We start from the raw sequence: 20146 nt of genomic DNA, 5'->3' as shown, positions 1-20146 counted from the left end.
TTAAGGAAGCTATTAACATATTAAAATCTCAATTTGACATGTTGATCTCTGACCAGGTAGCTACTAATTTATTATATGCAAAACACAATACTTTTTGTAATGCAAACAAACCTGGCAGATGGTTAGCTTATCAGATTAGGAAAAAAAGGAAAACTCGAAATATATCTAAACTGATTTACAGAGGGAAGGAGGTGTTCCAACAGGAAGAGATTCAAAAGGCTTTCTGGGAATTTTTTACAGAACTGTATAAAGGGGATAAAATTAATGGTTTAGACATAGACAAATATTTAGACAAGGAGAAAATACCTTCAGTTAGAGAAGAACACAGGCAAAAATTGAATCAACCAATAACCTCGGGGGAAATCCTGCAGGTAATTAAGCAATTAAAGCCAGGGAAAGCACCAGGTACAGATGGCTTGACAGCGGTTTACTACAAAAATTTACAGTTAGAAATGGTAGAACCTCTTAGAGAATTATTTAATATGATTCAAACGGAAGGTAAAGTCCCTCCATCTTGGAAGACAGCGTTTATATCTTTGATACCCAAAGAAGATCAAGATACTACTCAACCCAAAAATTATAGACCCATTTCATTACTGAATGTAGATTATAAAATTTTTACTAAAATATTAGCAAATAGGTTAATGTTGGTCATTCAACAATTGATACATACGGACCAAACAGGTTTTATACAAGGGAGACAGATGAAAAGTAATGTCAGATTAATTATTAATGCATTAGAATATTTGGGAAAGAACAACCAGATCCCTGCTGCGTTTATATTTTTGGATGCTGAGAAGGCCTTTGATCGAGTTAACTGGCAATTTCTGCTGAAGATATTGCAAAAAATGCAGATAGGAGATAATTTTTTACAGTCAATTAAAGCAATATACCAACAGCAAACAGCACAAATCATAGTCAATGGAAGTTTAACAGACTCTTTTCAAATTGGAAAAGGTACAAGACAGGGTTGTCCTTTGTCCCCATTATTGTTTATTATAACTTTGGAAGTATTGTTGAATAAAATACGGGGCTTGGATGGTTTAAAAGGGATCAAGATTAGGCAGCAAGAATATAGAGTCCGCGCTTTTGCGGATGATTTGGTCATAATATTGGAACAACCGCAGGAATCCAGTATGGTTTTAATGAATACGATTAATCAATATGGTCAAGTGTCTGGCTTTAAAATAAACTTAGGAAAAACCAAAATATTAGCTATAAATATGAATATTAAACAAAAGGAAGAATTAGGAGTGATGCTAGGATGTGAGGTAGTTAAAAAAGTCAAATATCTTGGAGTTAACATTTTAACTTCAAATGGGAAATTATATAAGCATAATTATGAACCACTTTGGCATAGCATACAGACAGAGATGAAAAAATGGGAGAAATTGCACTTATCTTTGCTGGGCAGGATAGCGGCAGTGAAAATGAACATTTTACCAAAATTTTTATTTCTTTTCCAAATGTTACCTATACTTAAAAAAGATGCGAACCTTTTAGAATGGCAGAAGGGTATCAACAAATTTGTGTGGGCAGGAAAGAAGCCGAGGGTAAAGATGAAAATAATGCAAGATGTACGTGAGAGAGGAGGATTGAAACTACCTAATTTAAAACTATATTATGATGCAGTGGCATTATCTGTAATTAGTGATTGGATTCATTTAACCAATGATAGAATATTGAACATTGAGGGACACGATCTGGTATTTGGTTGGCATGCTTACCTGTTATTCAACAAAAAATTGGATAAGAACTTTAAAAGTCATATTTTGAGAAATGCTTTATTGCGGGTTTGGAAGAAATACCAATATAAATTAAATGACAAGATACCCATGTGGGCAATTCCTAGACATGCAATTGAAAATATGAATACAGCACAAAAACAGGATAGATTTACTTACAGACAGCTTCTTACCTCGGAAAGGGGGGTATTACAATTAAAATCTTTAGAGGTATTAAAAGAGGAGAAGGTAGTTCAAACATGGTTCCAGTATGGGCAATTACAGGCTAGGTGGAAAATAGATCAAAAAATTGGCTTTATTCAAGTTGAGGATAATCTGTTTAAACAAATAAGAGATCAAAGCTTAATGCATATAAAGAGGATATATAATGTATTAATACAGATGGATTCGGAAACAGAATTAGTTAAAGATTGTATGATAAAATGGGCTCAAAATATTGAGGAACCAATAATGTTGGATACATGGGAAAGAATTTGGGTAAGAAATGTGAAATTTACACAAGCTCAAAATCTGAGAGAAAATTTTTACAAGATGTTTTATAGATGGCATTTAGATCCTAAAAAGTTGGCTTCTATGTATCCGAATGTACAGCCTAAATGTTGGAGGTGTGGTTCTCTCGATGCTACATATTATCATATATGGTGGACCTGTCAAAAGGTTAAGGCATTTTGGATAAAAATATGGTGGGTCATGCAAAATGTTTTTAAAAAAAGGATAAAGTTTATTCCTCAGTTATTTTTACTAGGTATATGTACTGATTTTACAGTGGTAGAGACCAATTTGATTCTGCACCTGATAACTGCAGCAAGACTGTTGGTGGCGCAATATTGGAAGAAGGAAGACTTGCCTACAATCCAAGAATGGACATTGAAAGTAACAAACTTAGCTGAAATGGCTAAGATATCGGCATATCTTAAAGATCATTCAAATGAGAGATATAAACGAGACTGGAAAAAATGGATTGACTATATACAAAATAAATACGGGACTAAGAAATTCCAGTTAGCCTATGCTTAAGATCAGAAATGATTTAAACTGTTAAAAGTTAGTTCAGTAAGAAGAAGCTAAGTTCAATCTAGAATGTCATTAATTTCTTTATTTCTTTTTTCTCAATAGATTTTAGACTGTGTTAGTTAAAAATCCATACCGTGTACGGGTTCTGGGAAGTCGGGGGGGGAAGGAGGAGGGGGGATGGGGGGGGTGGAGGGAGGGAGGGGTACACACAACAAAAAAAATTGTATTTCAATGTCTTAATGATTGACAAATGATGATATATTTGTGTTTTTTTTTTTTTAAAGAAAAATAAAAAAGTTCTCTTAAAAAAAAAAAAAAAAAAAAAGATTGTTGGGGGCATTCTGTAAACGGCTTAGAGAAGACTATAAAAGCACTGTGAAGCAGTATATAAGTGCTATTGCTATTGCTATTGAACTCCTTCTTCTGAGCACCATTCCAAATTCTTGGTACTACTTGCAAAAATCCTAAATCAGTCCTGCCCCTATCTGGTATGTTAGATTTCAACCCTTTTGATCCAAAGGCCTTGCTGTGATTGAGATTTATTGAAGTTGAAGGACAAAACATTTGCAGGACATCCTCCAATACAAGCATTTCCAATCAACAGGATTCCTATATATCCTGTTATCAGAACTATTCCCTAAATTGGGAGTCCTTGTATATTCCTCCTTATATGTATTTTGATGTGATAGCAATTCCACCTGCCCTCCTCCCAATGTTCTTTTTTCCTTGTTGTGCCTTTGTCTTAGGCTGTGATACGGTGCTTCTCTTCTTTCTGAGGTCTTAATAGATGCCTTCTCCTTATTTGTTTTATAGGTTTATTTGTTTATCACCCAGTGTTTATATACTGCCAAATTATGAAAACTCCACTTGGCTCATACACATAATAAATAAAAAAGCCACTTAGATCCTGCCATAGCACATAGATTGTAGCTAACAACAAAGTTTTCTGAATGTAGCCACTTATATAACTAACTGTACCGGACAAGTGTTCCCAGATTTAAGGTTTGTGGAAACACACCAGGAAGGAGTATTTTGATGCAAAATCTTCTCAAAAGACTTAGTGGCAACTGAGCACTGGGGAGGGGGGATGAAAGAGGAATAGAACTGTATATCCTGAAAAAGGGAATGACTGAAGAGTAACAATTTTTTTTAATGATTCCACCCATGGTATTTCAGTTAATGGTGCAAGTTTTCAGGGATGCGGTCAAGTTGGTGGGAGGTAGGAGAAGATAAGGAGTGATGGGATCTTCATACATCAGTGTTTCTCAACCTTGACAACTTTTAAGATGTATGGACTTCAACTCCCAGAATTCTCTGCCAACATATCTGGCTGGAGAATTCTAAGAGCTGAAATCTGCATGTTTTTTTTTTCTTTTTTTAATAAAGTTTACTCACAGACACTTTTTTGAAAAACAGAGTATACCATTCACAAAAGTCCCCCCCCCAAAGGAAGTATTAAACATTGTTATACAAGCTAATAACAATAATAATGATATAGTAACAATGGTAATAATATAACAAAAAAGCTTTTAGCTAGGTTTCTTCTTACATTAAAAGTATTGTAATTATTTACTTTCTTGTTTTCAGTACTAGCATTTATGATCTTACTTTTCTCTAATTCCTACCTCTTGCTTCTATCCATTCATAGAATTTATTCCAAATCATATAATATTCTGTATCTTCTTGAACTTTAATTTTAAAGGTTAATCTAACCATTTCGGCACAGTCAAAACATTTTCGGATTGCAGCCTCCTCTGGTGGGGTATTCACATTTTTCCAGTATTTAGCATATATGATCCTTGCTGCTGTCAGTATGTGTAAAACTAAATATCAGGTCCCTTTATCATAGCCCTCTGGTAGTATACCTAGGAGACATGTTTCTGGTTTCAACTCAATATTCTGTTTGATTATCATTTCCAGTCAGTTTTGTATTTTCTCCCAATATTCTCTTGCTTTACTGCACATCCACCACATGTGGTAAAAGGTATCTGGGGTCTGACTGCAGAAAGCCACGTGTTTTAAAGTCACCAATATTGAGAAACACTGTCTTAGATATGGATGCTGGGTGCCGGAGAGGGGAGGAATATTCAACTCCTTGCATGCCCTCAATGAGCGATTCAAATAACCTTCCCTTCCCCCCCCCTTGCAGGGAGTCGCAGAGGCTGAACTGGAGAAAGATATAATCCGAACTCTGAAGATTATGATCCGATCTACCAGGAAAGAGGTCAGTCCTCTTGCATGAATGGTTTTGTCCCAAAGGAAAAGAAGGGGTCTCAGATGGTATTGGATGGTAAAGTTCTGTAAAGAAGTATATTGGAAATGATGTTTTTGGACTAATTACGCTCTTTATCTTAGATTAGCACAAGTATAGCCAGAAATACATTTTTCAGATGTCCAGCATGGGAATAAGGAGGAGCAACCTAGAATGATTGGTATATTTCTGGTTAAGAGAACATTGAAGGTATTGGTTTCTCCATTTCGAAACAAAAACAACAGTCAAAATGTTTTATTCTTTAAATTAATCTTCAAAATAAAATGGTAAACCAAGATTTGATTCCTAAACAAAATGAGAATTTGGGCAGTTGGGGAACTGAAAACAGATTTCTAGGCTTAGCATATGTGGGTGGCATTGTGTCTCTTCTTTATCTCCAACAAATGACTTAGACTTAGAATGACTTTATTGTCACTTTAAATGTACACTAATCGACATACATTAAAATGAATTTTTGTTGCATACAGCTCTCAAAGGGTCACCACTTCCAATATACACTACATAAACATAAATAAATAAATAAATACAAAATTATGCCTATACCCACATATATTATATGACCACCCCGAGAAACAACACAGTCTAGTTCAGATGTATACATGTACATACAAGAAAAATGAATGTTGCAAGTTTACCAGACGGATGGCATAGGAAAGGAAGCTGTTACAGAGTCTGGTAGTCCTGCTAGAAATACTTCAAAACCTCCTCCCAGGAGGGAGCAACAGAAACAGACAGTAAAGTGTGTGGTGTGTGGGATCTCTAACAATGCTTTGAGTTCTAAGCACATAGTGCTTGTAAGTGCTATGTGCTTATGAATGACGGGAAGGAAGCTTCCTGTAATCTTCTTGGTTGTCCTTACTACTCTCTGGATGGACTTTCTATCTGAGGCACTGCTGCCACCAAACTAAACAGTGATGCAGTTTGTTAAAAGGTCATCAATTGTGCCTCTGTAAAAAGTGGCCAGGACAGAAAGAGAAAGATAATGCTGTAGTAGTGAGCTCAGGAGAATTTGATATAAAGGGTAGTGCTACTTGGCTGCTAACGCTGCATGAATTACACAAATTTGATTTAATTGGCACAATATTACACCAAATGCAAAATTAAGGACTTCCTGGATTAAAATCAGTTTAACCACTGAAATAAAAACTGGCTCAATGTTTCTTTGTGGCTCAGTTATCAGCCATCTCTGATCTGCCCTGATCTCAATTTTGCCACATTTCATTCAAAACGTTTTCTTTACAGGATAAAATGGAAGGACCTTCTCTTAGTACAGCCGGAGTTAGGAAGCGAGGTAAGACATTGCAACCGCCACATCAATGGAGGTTAATTGCTAATAATTTCAATTTTTTAAAAAATGGGATGAGAAAATGCTAGAAATCCAGAACTATAGACTAGACCGGGAAGTTGAAAAACATCCGAGAAGATGGTAATGGCAAACCACATCCACATCCAGCCTGGAATGGAATGGAATGGAATGGAATGGAATGGAATGGAATGGAATGGAATAGAATAGAATAGAATAGAATAGAATAGAATAGAATAACAGCTGAAAGGGACCTTGGAGGTCTTCTAGTCCAACCCTCTGCTTAGGCAGGAAACCCATGGACACAAGAATTTGACCTGAGAGCATATTTTACCCTTTATTTTAAAAATTATTCTCTTACCACATTGAAAATCGCAGTTAGCAGTGACTTCTGTACAGGTTCTAAGTGCTGCAATCAAACCTTTCGGGGAGCACAGTTGTGCCTTCTTATTTAAATAATGTTACTTTACTGATGCTGCCTTAGAAAGTCTTAACAATTCAGGTTTTTACTCTGAATCAGAGTATTTCATGCATTGAAATAGGTAGCAAAACAATCTGATCCAGTGCTAGGAGGGGGCACTTGCATTTTGGCTTCTACCTTTTGCAAGGAAGCCTTTTAAAGAGCCAAGCGTGTTGGACAGCTCTGCCTGGAAGGCTTTGTGCCTTTGTATCAGTGCCAGAAGTTGGAATTAAGATTGCCGGGAGAAATATCAACAACCTCAGATGTGCAGATGATCCCACTCTAATGGCAGGAAGTGAAGAGGAACTAAAGAGCCTCTTGATGCGGATGAAGAAGGAGAGTGCAAAAGTTGGCTTGAAACTCAACATTAAGAAAACTAAGATCATGGCATCTGGCCCTCTCAATTCCCGGCAAATAGATGGGAAGGAAATGGAAGCTAATAATAACAATCAGTGCCAGATAGTCTTAAAACGATTCAGGAAGAGAAAAATGTTGATACTAAGCATGAAGTTTAAAAAAGTGAAGGGGTTTATTGAAAAAGAGCTTTCTAGCTAAGATTTAAGGCCTCATAGTTTACATCTGAGGCAGCAATACTGAAGTACTTCTCATTCCAATCTTTTCTGTGATGCAGGGGGGCTGTTTGCGGGGCTTCCTGAAGATACACCTCCAAGTTCTCTTCTTCCAGAGCCAGTCCTCCAGTACTATGTACAACAATTTAAAAAATCTGGATTCAGGTAATGTAGCTTTGGATGTGTTCATTTTGGTTTTATTGATGTGCTCAATACCCATATTATTTACACTGAAGCAAGGATTTGCCAGTTTCATTGCTGGAGACAATGAATGGTGGTGGCCACTAGAATATACATGGGCAAGTTTATGTAAGAGGCAGCGTTCTGTTAGATATTTGCTGAAAACAAACCATAGGGATTGGTAAAGCATTATTCTCAAAAGAGGGGATATCTGACAGGGGTGGGCTTCAAAGTTTTTAGGAAGGAGTTCTCTGTCCGGTTGCTGGGTGGGCATGGCCATAGTGGGCGTGGCCATGGTTGGCATGGCCTAGTCGGCCTCCTGCACCATGGGGGGGGGGGCTTTATACCCTCCCCAGGCTCTGGAGGCTTTCCTCCAGCTTCTGGGAGGGAGAAAACAGCCTCCTCAGGCTCCAGAGCTCCTCTGGAGGCCTGTTTCCGGCCTTCCTGAACGTCCGGTAGGCCCATTTTTTGCAGTCTCCAAGCCTCCACGTGTGCCCTGCACATACCTGCATCCAAAACGGGGCATGTAGGGCCTCCTGGGAGGGGCAGGGTGGTCAGCGCCAGCCAGGAGTGGGATTTGGGGGTTGTCCAAACCGCACAGAATCTTAGCTAGAGGATATCCTGAACCCCTGCGAACCCCGAGCAGCCTGCTCCTGATCTACAACTGTTGAGCTGTGGAGAAGAGAGAGAAATGGTAGAGATATTTAAAAAACAGGAACTCAAAAGCTCTCATAAAATTATTTTCAACCAATGTCTTTTACATTTCAATGGCAGCTGGTTTTAATCCATGCAAGGGACAACTAAAACTGATTGTATATGCAAATGCATACAATGCTTGTTTAAATGTACCTTCAGATCTCCTTCCTCTTTATTTTTGCTCCTGACTTTTTTTCTCTTCTCTGCCTATCACTTTCTTGAAGCAGGAAGCCGACCTAACCAGGCGTTTTTAATGCAATGCAGAATTTTGGAGTTCTGTTGGGGGGTGAGAGGTGAGAGGAGAGCTGGGAAATGACAGGCAGCAGCTGCCAGAAAAGTTTTCTTTGCTCCCAGTGTCAGAAAACTACAAATGTGTCCCTGACCATGAGTGAGGTGGTGGAAAATTGCCTTATATTGGGAGGACTCCACATTTGACATAGATGTTAGAATATTCATGATTGGGAGAGACATGGTAACAAGGTCAGCCAATGAATAGGCATAGCAACTAAGTCAACCAGTGGGAGCTTAAACAGATCTGAATCTGTGCTGAGAATCGAAACTGAAATAAACTAACAGTAGATGCTTGAAGTTTGGTGGTGACCCAGAAAAATGTATGCTAAGTCCTGCTTTTTTTCTTTTTCTGCCTCTCTCAGGTGTCCACTGAACTGGTATCGAAACCTGGAAAGAAACTGGTCTTGGGGTGCTTCTGCCCAGGGCAGAAAGGTGAGAGTTGAAGGGTGTATTAAGCAGATTTGGGCTTTCAGGAAGGAAACTCCAATAATGGTTCTTTTGGGGGATTTTGCATTGCACAGAGCTCAGAAACTTCCCACAAAAACCTTCCAACTCTGAAATAGATCCCATCACCTCCTCCTGAAAGAGTTAATCATGGCCAACATTCACTGATATTGAGTAGAGTCAGATATGGTTAATACATGGATGAGGGAACTCCAGGAAATCCCAAGGCAGGGAAGGAGAAACAAAAATCAGAAGGTAGTTAATGACACATCAGTTCCATATTATTGCTAAGAATGTTACAAAGACATACCTAAAAATCTGGCTCAGTTCAAGAGCTACATTGACCTTCCCTGAAGGATCATAAGTTAACGGCTCCCGCCAGAAATGAGCAAGGCTGAAATGAAAAATTGATCTGGCCATCCCACACTGTTGTGTTGTTTTGTTTTTGCTTTCACACACAAATACTGCCCCTAGCTATTCACACAAATGGGTAGACATTAATACATATTTCTGTGATTTATATTGGGGAAATATTTGTTCATTCCAATCAAGGGTTTTTTTCTTTCAATGCATGCTGTAGGCAATGCACTCCTTTCCACTGTGGTGTAGAGTAGCCCTTAGACTTTTAATTTCATGTACCAATATTTAATAACTTTCTATTTACTCTCCTTGCCTGCCTGTTGAAAGATTCTAAGAATCTTGAAGTAATTTTGATGGGGTCTTTACATGTTTCTTTCCCAAACTCTTAGATGTCAAACTTGGTTCAGGTCACCCAGCAATCTTCATGTGAACTGAAAGATTCAATAGCAATTAGACTTATGTACCGCTTCATAGTACTTTACAGCCCTCTCTAAGCGGTTTACAGAGTCAGCATAACTGCCCCCAAAAATCTGGGTCCTCATTTTACCCACCTCGGAAGGATGGAAAGCTGAGTGAGCCTTGAACCTGGTGAGATTCAAATTGCCAAATTGCTGGCAGCTGGCAGCCAGCAGAAGTAGCCTGCAATACTGCACATTCTAACCACTGTGCCACCCCAGCTCAAATCCCAACTGTCCTGTTCTTCAGCCAATCCTGAGTAGCACTGTCTGTACTATTACTGTTTTTCTGATGTTCAATAATGAAAAGCATGTATCTGTTTCCCATAAAACATTTCAAAGCTGTTATAGACTGTTTTTAACAATCTCACTCTAGGCTGTGCATCAATCAAGATTAAAAGCTCATGTCTTTTCCTGGAAAGTCCCACATTCAGTTTAATCAGATGCTATTATTTGGACTCTCTCTTTACTCTGAATCATATTGGTTGAAAATGCAAATGCAAAAATATAAAATGGTTAAGAAAAAATAAAACAATAAAATTGAATGAAAGCTGCTTTTACCAATTGCACAGCTTAATAGCCAGGGATGTGTGGATTTTGAAGTTATAAAAGCAGTGTAAGTTCTCTGCCTAGCAAACGCTTAATCATCTCATCAGCATCCCTCTTTGTCAAGCTACAAGATTAAGCTATTGTTTGGAATGACAAGAAGCTGTCATGGGGACGAGTTGAGCTTGCTTTGTGCCCGTGCCTTCTGCCGAAAACATTCTTCATTCGTGTAAGAGTTACAGTATTGGATTCCTGCAGGGATAGGAAATCATTTTGAATTAGTGGGTGCAGTCGAAATGCTGACAGCATGATGGGGAAATGATTGCCATGGCTTGCTTATTCACAAAATGGTGCTACGTTGAAGTTGGGTGAGTTATAAAACGTTCTGTGAAGAGAAAGTAGGGAGGGGGCTATCTGACTCTACAGAATGATCTTTAGCACCCCATCTTGCTTTTATCTTTTATTGGAAATGGTAGGCATATTTTCAGACACAGCACTAGGTATGGTGACACGTAATTTTGCTGACCTTTGGATTACTGACTCATTAAAGCAAGAGTTTACTTTTTTAGTCACACCTCAGCCGGAAAAGAGATGGGGGTGTTTGAAGAAAATAGCTGAGAGGAGCAGTGCTAATGTGAGATCCAGATCACTTCTGAAATTTTCAAAGGCTCTATATCAGGGGTGTCAAATTCAAGCCCCATAGGCCAGATCCGGCCATGGAGTGGTTCGATCTGGCCCGCAGGGCTGACCTGAAAACAGCAAAGGACCGGTCCACAGTGCCTCTGCCAGCGAAAATGGAGCTTGTAAGCCTGTTTTATCTGGCAGAGCGCTTGGGCCACCACAGGCACCCCCGACACAAGTGACGTCAAGCGATGGCCCATCCTGGGGGGATCCAAGCTCAACCACATCCGTGATGCAGCCCCCAATGAAATTGAGTTTGACATCCCTACTCTATAGCCTTCTACTGTTACCATGTTTTTCCAGATTTTCCAGCCTCAGGGTCTTAAAAAATGTCTATGGCCCTGCTGATCAGATGTGGTATTTTAATCCTGTATCTGACAAAATGGAATGCAAGTACAGTGAAGTTTATTCTTCAATACCATTGTAGTGTTTTAAAGTGCCACATGATTCCTAGACTATTGTTGAGGGAAGAGGGAATAGGTCCTTGAAGGCCAAAGCAAGAGCCAATATTAAGACAAGGGTCAGATAAAAGAAAGCTAAGCTTGGGCAAAAAGGTAAACCGAGAAAGTGTCTCAGAAAGGATCATTCTCATGAAGATAAGGGAAGGAAGAGGGAGGTGCATTCAGGCTTGCAATATTCTATTACTGCAGCTGTATAATACAAATAGGATTGGTCTACATTTTAGTTTCTTTGGTCTACCTTGAAGGGCTGACACCTCAGCTGCAAACATAGCTCTTTGGGGGGGGAAATTTGCACTACAACCATGAATGTTCATTTCTAGATCTTTATGAGCAACTTTACAGTGACTTTGGCCTCCCAAGAGCAATTATTTTTTCAAAATTGACAGCTGCCTTTTACTTCAGTTTTGTTCTTACCCAGGCTTCCATAACAAGCAACAAGCGGAGTCCTGGTCCCGGCAAAACCGCATTTATTTACACGACTGAATTCCTTTCATCCACAGTCCACAAGGCTTATCATCTTTCAGAGGATTGTTTATCAAATACGATCCTTATTTTGTTTGGCGAGCTGCCAAATAACTAGTTCCAAACACAGGGCAAGACCAAACTTGGTGCAGAGTCTCTGATAGTTACAAACATAATTTTTCTCTCTTGACATGACCGAATGAACTTATTGTTTCCTGCAAAAGCCCACTCCCCATTTGTTCCTCTTTTGTTTCCTCTGGGAGGGGCCAATTACCTCTAAGGTGTGGCTTTACTCTTAAGTCTACCCTGATTTCTAAGTTGTTCTTTTCTTCTGGCAGCACTGCGCATGCCTACACTGGGAACAGGCTCCAGCTGTTCCTCTGCCTCACTGCTGTCTAGTTCCCTCTCTACCTCCAACACAGAGCTCTCATCTGAGCTTTCCTCAACCCCAGGACTGGCCCATGTTTCTCCCCAACCTCCTCACTGTCTGACTCTGCTGCCAGCTCCATTGGCTGCCAGCGGGCCACAACAACTTTCTTCTGCTCTGCCCATCTGAGAAAGCTCCTAATTTTTGTCAATATATTAATATATAGCTGTTAACATGTAGCTGAAGTGTTCATATGTGTCAGTTTGCTGATTGCCACTGCATATGGCTTCAAATCTCCATTCATCTCTAAATCCACAGATCACAGTTCCTGCCCTGATGGTTACTGCTGGAAAAGACAAGGTTCTCAGTCCAGAAATGAGCAAGCACATGGAGAACTGGGTGAGTAACAGATGTGTTACCCTTTCCATAATTAAACAAATACAAGAGATCAGAGGGCAGGACAATGTCTATCTACACCATATTATTCTATTTCATTGCATGGAATGTGGTTGAAGGAATTCTTGTTACTGGTGTTGCTACAGCAGTTCAAGGTCAAACAATGATTTTTCTTTCTCTCTGCTTTGAGATTGACAGACTTGAAGATCATTCAGTGCTTTTAAAAATTTGCAGTGTGGAAGCCAGGGTGATATGAGAGTGCCTTTTACCTCCTGGTTTCTCTTCTCATAAAAGTCATCCCAACGTTTCATTTATTTTAATTTCATGTATTTTAATTTTGATCTTGTGTTTAAGAATCATCAACTAAATCAGTGTTTCTCAACCTTGTCAACTTGAAGATGTCTGGACTTCAACTCCCAGAATTCGCTGGCTGGGGAATTCTGGGAGTTGAAGTCCAGACATCTTCAAGTTGACAAGGTTGAAAAACACTGAACTAAATAGTGACTCCTTAGTTATTATACATAGGCTTAGATTTCTTGAGACAAGGGAAAAGCTCAAGAATGCCACTGAATTGGGGTTATTTGTCATCTCATTTTAGATCTCATGGGATGACATGGTTCCTGACTGACATATCTTCTCATAGTCAAGGAACCTTTCCTGTTTCCCAAAATAGCAAAATACTTTCAGTTGGCCATGACATGTACCTTTTTCTCCCCCTAGATTCCACAATTGACTCGTGGCCATATTGAAAACTGTGGACATTTCACACAAATGGAGAGGTAAGTAGTGTTGAGAGCTAAGTTGAAAGAGAGAGGGGGGGGGAGAGGGAGAGGGAGGGAGGGAGAGAGAGATGCAAATAATTTATTTTAAAATGCATGCCTGTAAAAAGCACATTAGCTTATTGTTTTGCAAAGGTTCTTGAGATTCGTTATTAAATAATCTTCATCAAGATTCCCATCAAATTCAAATTAAGTATTCCTGAGAAAATGTTTTGGCAGGGACAGGTTTTCCTAGCATGAACTAGTTTGATCTGCATCTTCAAAATTATACAATGATCATAACTTACGTTATTTCATGGTATTTTTGGTGTCAGGCAGAGGAAATCAAGAGCCAGGAAAAAAATTCAAAATCACTTGAAAGTGTATTTCATGCTATCTATTCTCAAGAATCTGATCTACTAAACATCAATGAAAATTGGCACCAGAAGAGTCAATGGACTTCAAAACATAGGTCTCTTATGGGGGCATAATGACTTTAAACCGATGGTGCATTTGACCCCATCCTCGGGTTCAACCTGGTAATCTCTTACATTTGGTTCCTAAATATTCTGATTCAATCAAAACACATATCCTAATGTGTTTATAATTGTTGAGAGAGATTTCATTTAGAAATGCCCATGTGAATGCATTTTTAAATATATATTTAACTAAATACCTTTGGGTTGCATTTAAAAAAATATCACAAACTAAAGTGGGATGAAATGCATTTACTGGATGAACATATATAGAGGAACATGAATATAATTTTATTAAGTTTAATTATAATAATAACTAATGCCAACTAAACTTAAGGAAAGAAAAAAGAACGGAAAGAAAGAATACAAATAAAAAGTCCAGGAAAAATGAGGAAAAAGAAAAGAAAGAATATAATAAAAAAGAAATATATATATATATATATATATATATATATATATATATATATATATATATATATATATATATATATATATATATATATATATATATAAAGTGATTTACAACATTCATTACCAGTATAACTCTTCACCTCCTATAAGATTACAGATTAATATTTCTTCCTCCCAAATCCCATTCCTCATCTATAAATAAATCAATAAAACATCAATTTAAAAAGGATCTGAATACAAATGTCACTAGTTCAGAAATCCAGCCAAGGCACCAGAGATTGTTAGAAATGGAAAAAGAATTCCAACCGTTTTCATATGTACAGTATCTTGAAGAACAAGTTTTAAAGTAAAATAAGAAATCTGGAATTTAACAACACAAAACAGAATTGGAAAGTGAATTATGTACAAACGATAATCCTTTACAGATAGTCCTTGATTTACGACCGATTGCTTAGCAACAATTTGAAGTTACAGCAGACACCCCCCCCCCCAAAAAAAATATTTATGGCCTGGTCCTGAAGTTAGGCCAATGCAGCACCCAGTTGGCCGCCTCAGGGTGCCGTCGGCTGGCGACCCCCAGGGGCAGAGCCTTCTCTGTGGGAGCGCCTTCCCTTTGGAATGAGCTGCCCCCAGAGCTTCGCATAATCCCCGACCTCCGATCTTTCCGGTGCGCCCTAAAAAGTTGGCTTTTTCAGCAAGCCGGCCTGGTCTGAATAGAATAAATTAAATTATTAATTTAAATTGTTAATTTTAATTTAATCCTAAATTTGATTTAAATTGTCAGTTGAAGGTTATTGGATTTCCTATTTAATCTTTTTTAACTTTTGTCATATGTGTTTTTATGTTGTATGCTGCCCTGGGTCCTTTGGGAGAAGGGCGGCATATAAGTCCAATCAAACCAAACCAAACCAATATAGTCATCTGTCTTAACACCCAACCGGAGGGACACTGCAGGGATAAAGATACCTCTTTCAAGAGCTGAGAACCATTTAGTGATGCTAAACACTTCAGATTCTTGGTCCATCTGATCCAGGGGTGTCTTCAAACTTTTCAGTCTGAGAGCCACACTGGACATTTTGCAAACATGGTGGGGGGGGGGGGGGGAATATATTTTATAAATAAATGAATAAAATTTAATCGAATGAATATATTTGATCCCCACAATGGGCGAATGGCTGCAAAAGTTGAAGGAATTAGCAGATATGACTAAATTGATTGCTTTGATAAAAGAATAAAAAAGCATAACTGCTTTTGTTTCTTCTTGGAAACCTCTTCTGGACTTTGTGCTTGAGTTGGAGGGAAAAAATGAAACTTTGATTTTGGGTTTTCACGATTAGATAAATTTGTTGATATAGAAATGGCTAGTTTAATACTATTATGTAAAAGTAAAAAGGTGAGGTTGGATGTTACTATTTATTTTACTGCACCAAAGGGAATTGGAAGCCAATGCCTTTTTTTTCTTTTTCCCTTTCCCTTCTTTCCTATGCACTTCCCTTTTCTTTCCCCCATTTTTCTGTATATCACAGAAGTGAGTACACCCCCCTCACATTTTGTAGATATTTAAGGGTATCTTTTCTTCAACACTGAAGAAATGACACTTGGCTGCAATGTAAAATAGTGAGCATACAGCTTGTATAACAGTGTAAATGTGTTGTCTCCTCAAAATAATGCAACACGCAGCCATTAATGTCTAAACTGCTGGCAAGATATACTTACAAAATGTGAGGGGGTGTACTCACTTCTGTGATATAGTGTGTGTGTGTGTACACATACATACACATTATTTTGCTCAATATGCTATGATTCACAACAAGAGCAAAAAAGAAACTACAAAGAAACAAGGCTGTGCTTGTTTGGAGAAATGATATAAGAAAAATGTCACATATTAGCAAACATAAAAATAGAAAGAAGCTATGCTTGATCAGACCAGTAACCAATCAGTCCAGATCCCTCCTCCCCCCTCAAGTAAAGAAAGCAATACTCCAACTGGCAGGCATCCTTTTCCCCATATGCCCAGCCCTAAGCCAGTTCGGCCAGCTCAGAGCTGGTGCAAATTTTAAAAGGGAAGAAACTTCCCCTTCCTCATTCAGCAACCGTCCACTGGCTCATAACACACACACACCCCATCACAGAAATCAAGGGAATCCTCTCTTCCTTTGCTGTTTGGAAAGGATTGGAGCACAACACATGGGATGAGCTGGCAGACTTGAAGGAAGCTTCTGGAGAACCGGTTGTAGCCCATGGGCCATAGTTTTGAGACTCCTGATCTAATCCAAGATTAAGATCTCCAAGGTTTTTCTTACAGAGATGTGTGTGTATGTTTGTGTATATATGCAAACATGCGTGTAAGCAGAGTTATATATCACTCCAAACTTTTATCAAAGACTTCTGTATGTTAAGGCATTCTGTGCTCCTGTGTGCAAACTGATGTTTTATTTATGCCATAAAATCTTTTTTCTCGTTCGGTCTACCCCTTTCCTGCTCTATTGTTCACCTGCTTTTTATAAACTGCTGTCTTTGTAATGTCATGGCAGTTCTTTTCTTTAAAAAAGAAAAATACTATGAAAAGGGCCTTGAGATACTGGCTGAAATTACATAATTACATTTAGGGAAGCGTTCCTACACAAAGGATGATAAATTCAAGTAAAGAATGAATAAACTGCAGTAGGAAGATGAATTATTTTAGTCCCTTGTAGGAATCAAATGTGCCTTTCTCTCACATCCCATATTTTACAACATTGTAAAATGTTTCACTAGTATCACTAGTTAAGTAGGATGGAAAAATACACTTAAAAAGTACAAAGTGGGTGAGGGAGCACTAGGGACAAACTGAATGGTGAAGGGCATGCAGCTGTATTGCTGCCTGTAGGCCAAAATACCACAATGCTGTATATTTAGGTACCTTTAAAAATGGGTTGATTTGACTAGAACCAGATTCAACCAAATGGAGATTGGATTATTCTTGTAGTTCTTTTTAGCTTCTTCTTACCTGACACCTTTCCTCTAGTCCCTACATTTGGATAGGGACTTTTTTGGAGTCCTTGGTTGTTTACTTGCAGATATTTCATTATCTGACTAAGTAAACATAATTAGTGCTAGTGTGTGTGTTGCGAAGGGGGGGGTTGCTCCCTGTTTATAATAGCTTGCTTTGCCTGTATCAGTAAAGATGTGGCTTTCTCCTTGACAGTGCCTTGATTAGTGTTTTGATTTCTGTTTGAGTGTCTGGTATTAATCTCTGCTTATTTGGGTTTCAGTTGCTGGAGAAGATGTGTTCTGGTCATTTTTATTTCTTTCTTAGCTTTTTTATTGCCTCTTTTGAATGCTTTGCAAACGTGGTTTGTCTGTATGTGTCTGTTGATGACTGATTTGTCTGAATGCCAAGCTTCTAGGAATTCTGGAATTTTGGGGTTCATCTTGGTCTACGGTGATCAGTTTCCCAGTTGAAATTATGGTTGATTCTGTCCACGTGTTGTGAAATTAAACAACTTTCATCCTGACAGCTACTTGATGTTCATGGTTGAATTCTGCTAGTTTTCTGCCTGTTTGCCCTAAATAATGGCTGTTACACTGTATTTTGTAGATGAGTCCTGTTTTCTTGAGCTATAGGTCTTTTCATTTATTTAAAATGTTTTGGAGTGCTTAAATTGCTTTGTCACACTGCTTGTCAGTAATCATCTGCTAATAGTTTCTGGTGGATGGCAGTGTTATCTCTTTCATAGCTTCTGTTGATTGTGCTATGGTGCGTTGAGTGATCAGGTGCTTTTTGATATATTTGTGTGGATAAATTTTTGATAAATTTGCCATTTTGTTGGAAGCAACAGAATCTGTCTTCATACAAAGTCTTATAGTTCAAGGTTAGAAAATATGACTAGTAAATCTCTTGAGTTCTTCTTGTTCCAACCACTTGTCCTAATTGAAAGTGTTTAATAAAGTCTATCATATAATTTGCTTTATTTATGTGAAAGATTTCCTTGGCTGGTTTGGAAAATTATTTGTAAAAATAATAAAAGCAGGATACAAATAAAGGAATGTGGTGGCTCAGTGGCTAAGACACTGATCTTGTTGATCAGAAAGGTCGGCAGTCCGGCGGTTCAAATCCCTAGCACTGCGTAATGGAGTGAGCTCTTATTACTTCTCCCAGCTTCTGCCAAACTAGCAGTTCGAAAGCACATTAAAAAATGCAAGTAGAAAAATAGGAACCACCTTTGGTGGGAAGGAAATAGCTTTCCATGCACCTTCAGTGTTTAGTCCTGCTAGCCACATGATCAGACGTCTTTGGACAGTGCTGGCTCTTTGGCTTTGAAACAGCCCCCTAGAGTTGGGAACAACTAGCACATATGTGCGAGGAGAACCTTTACCTTTACAAATAAAAAAAAATAGAGCAAGGATTTCTTTTAGTTATTGCTTGCTGGATAGTAGGTAGAGTGCAGACCATATCATTATAGGTTTAGAAATTCTCAGTTGGTAGCAAATCCCATTCCCAACCCTGGAAATAGTTAATTCCTTCAATTTTAGTATTCAGAGGAAATCCAGGGAGAAGTAATTACAGGCCAGTTTTGTCTGAACTTAGAGACCTAGGCAAATATAGATTCTATGTGGAAATGGACAATAGGGCAGAATTTTGAGGGCAAGGGCCAGCAGAAGACTAAAAGTCTGATTACATCCAGGGCAATTTCTTACATTGATGCTCAAAAGCTAGTATATTCATGTTAATGTAGAAGTTATGTTAAATGGGTTGATATGTAGAAAATGCAAACATCTAAATAATGTTCCAAAATTGGTGAGGCCAGGCATTTTCCATTCCTACTCTGCATTCTGACATTCAGGTTTTTCTTTTGAGGATCAAATGAGAAAAGGCTCGTTTTTTTTTTATACCATATTGATATTCCAGAGGAAAGGCAGGATGTAAATGTAATGCAAATCCAAATTCAATCTGACTACTGGTCACACATTGGGAAAGGAAAGTAGACATGACAGTTTTTTGCAATTTTAAGCAAAACATATGCTTTACTTTGATAAAGGTTTAGAGAGCAGCATTCCCAGCCTGTAACCTTCTAAATGCGCTGAATGTCAATTCTCAGTTTCTCCAATCATCATGGCTAACTGGGGGCATTCTGAGAATTGAAGTCAATTCATCTGGAAGGATCCAAACAAAAAGTTGGGTTATAATTCAGTTTTTAGCCACCACAGTGGATCAGATCTCTTGTTCTCGTCTTTATTTCTCTGGATGCATGAGAAAATAAGACTGATAAGCTTACAAGGAATCAGAAAAAATGTGACTTTGCATTAATTTGGGTTCTTTGGGCACTAAATTCTGTTTTGCCTCCCATGAGTATCTGTGCGTGCAAGTGCACACATTGCAAAATACCTGCCTTGCCAACATGTGTTTTCTCTGCAGGCCTGCAGCTCTGAACAAAATCCTGATCGACTGGCTGGAAGAGGTTCACAAAAATGCTTCGTTGCAAACAACCGCCAAGCTTTGAAGAGGACTTCAGCCCACAAATTGGCTAAACTGTTAGCCAATTCATTTATGGAAGGGGGAAATAATTCATAAGATAATTGGTTATGGAGCTCTTGCAGTGCTTTTGATATATACTGTATCTTCAGTGCATTGGAAAGAATTAGTCATGATCCTCATAAAAGGAGTTTTAAAAAATAACCTAAATCGAATGCTGAAAACATAACCATGCTGAGGTTATGCTATCCTTTGATCACTATCCTTTTGAGTCAAAAGAGAAGAAAAAATATATAAGAAAATTCGTTATGGCCCGGGTGTGTTTGGACCATGATTTATTTAAG

General features: G+C 38.3%; 1 protein-coding gene across 1 annotated transcript in view; it reads left to right on the top strand.

The window, feature by feature from the left end:
- EPHX2 (epoxide hydrolase 2) overlaps positions 1–20146 on the top strand; it is an 81378-nt gene extending 61232 nt beyond the window's left edge. The window contains exons 13-19 of the mRNA XM_032215143.1: positions 4909–4983; positions 6274–6322; positions 7426–7528; positions 8893–8962; positions 12625–12705; positions 13423–13481; positions 19746–20146. Coding sequence (XP_032071034.1) covers positions 4909–4983; positions 6274–6322; positions 7426–7528; positions 8893–8962; positions 12625–12705; positions 13423–13481; positions 19746–19830 — 522 coding nt within the window. The 3' untranslated portion in view covers positions 19831–20146. The remainder of the gene's footprint in view (positions 1–4908; positions 4984–6273; positions 6323–7425; positions 7529–8892; positions 8963–12624; positions 12706–13422; positions 13482–19745) is intronic.

Source organism: Thamnophis elegans, chromosome 4 (assembly GCF_009769535.1).
Source record: "Thamnophis elegans isolate rThaEle1 chromosome 4, rThaEle1.pri, whole genome shotgun sequence".
Lineage (NCBI taxonomy): Eukaryota > Metazoa > Chordata > Lepidosauria > Squamata > Colubridae > Thamnophis > Thamnophis elegans.
Note: the sequence above shows the minus strand (reverse complement) of the source record. Positions and strands in the feature narration are given on the sequence as shown.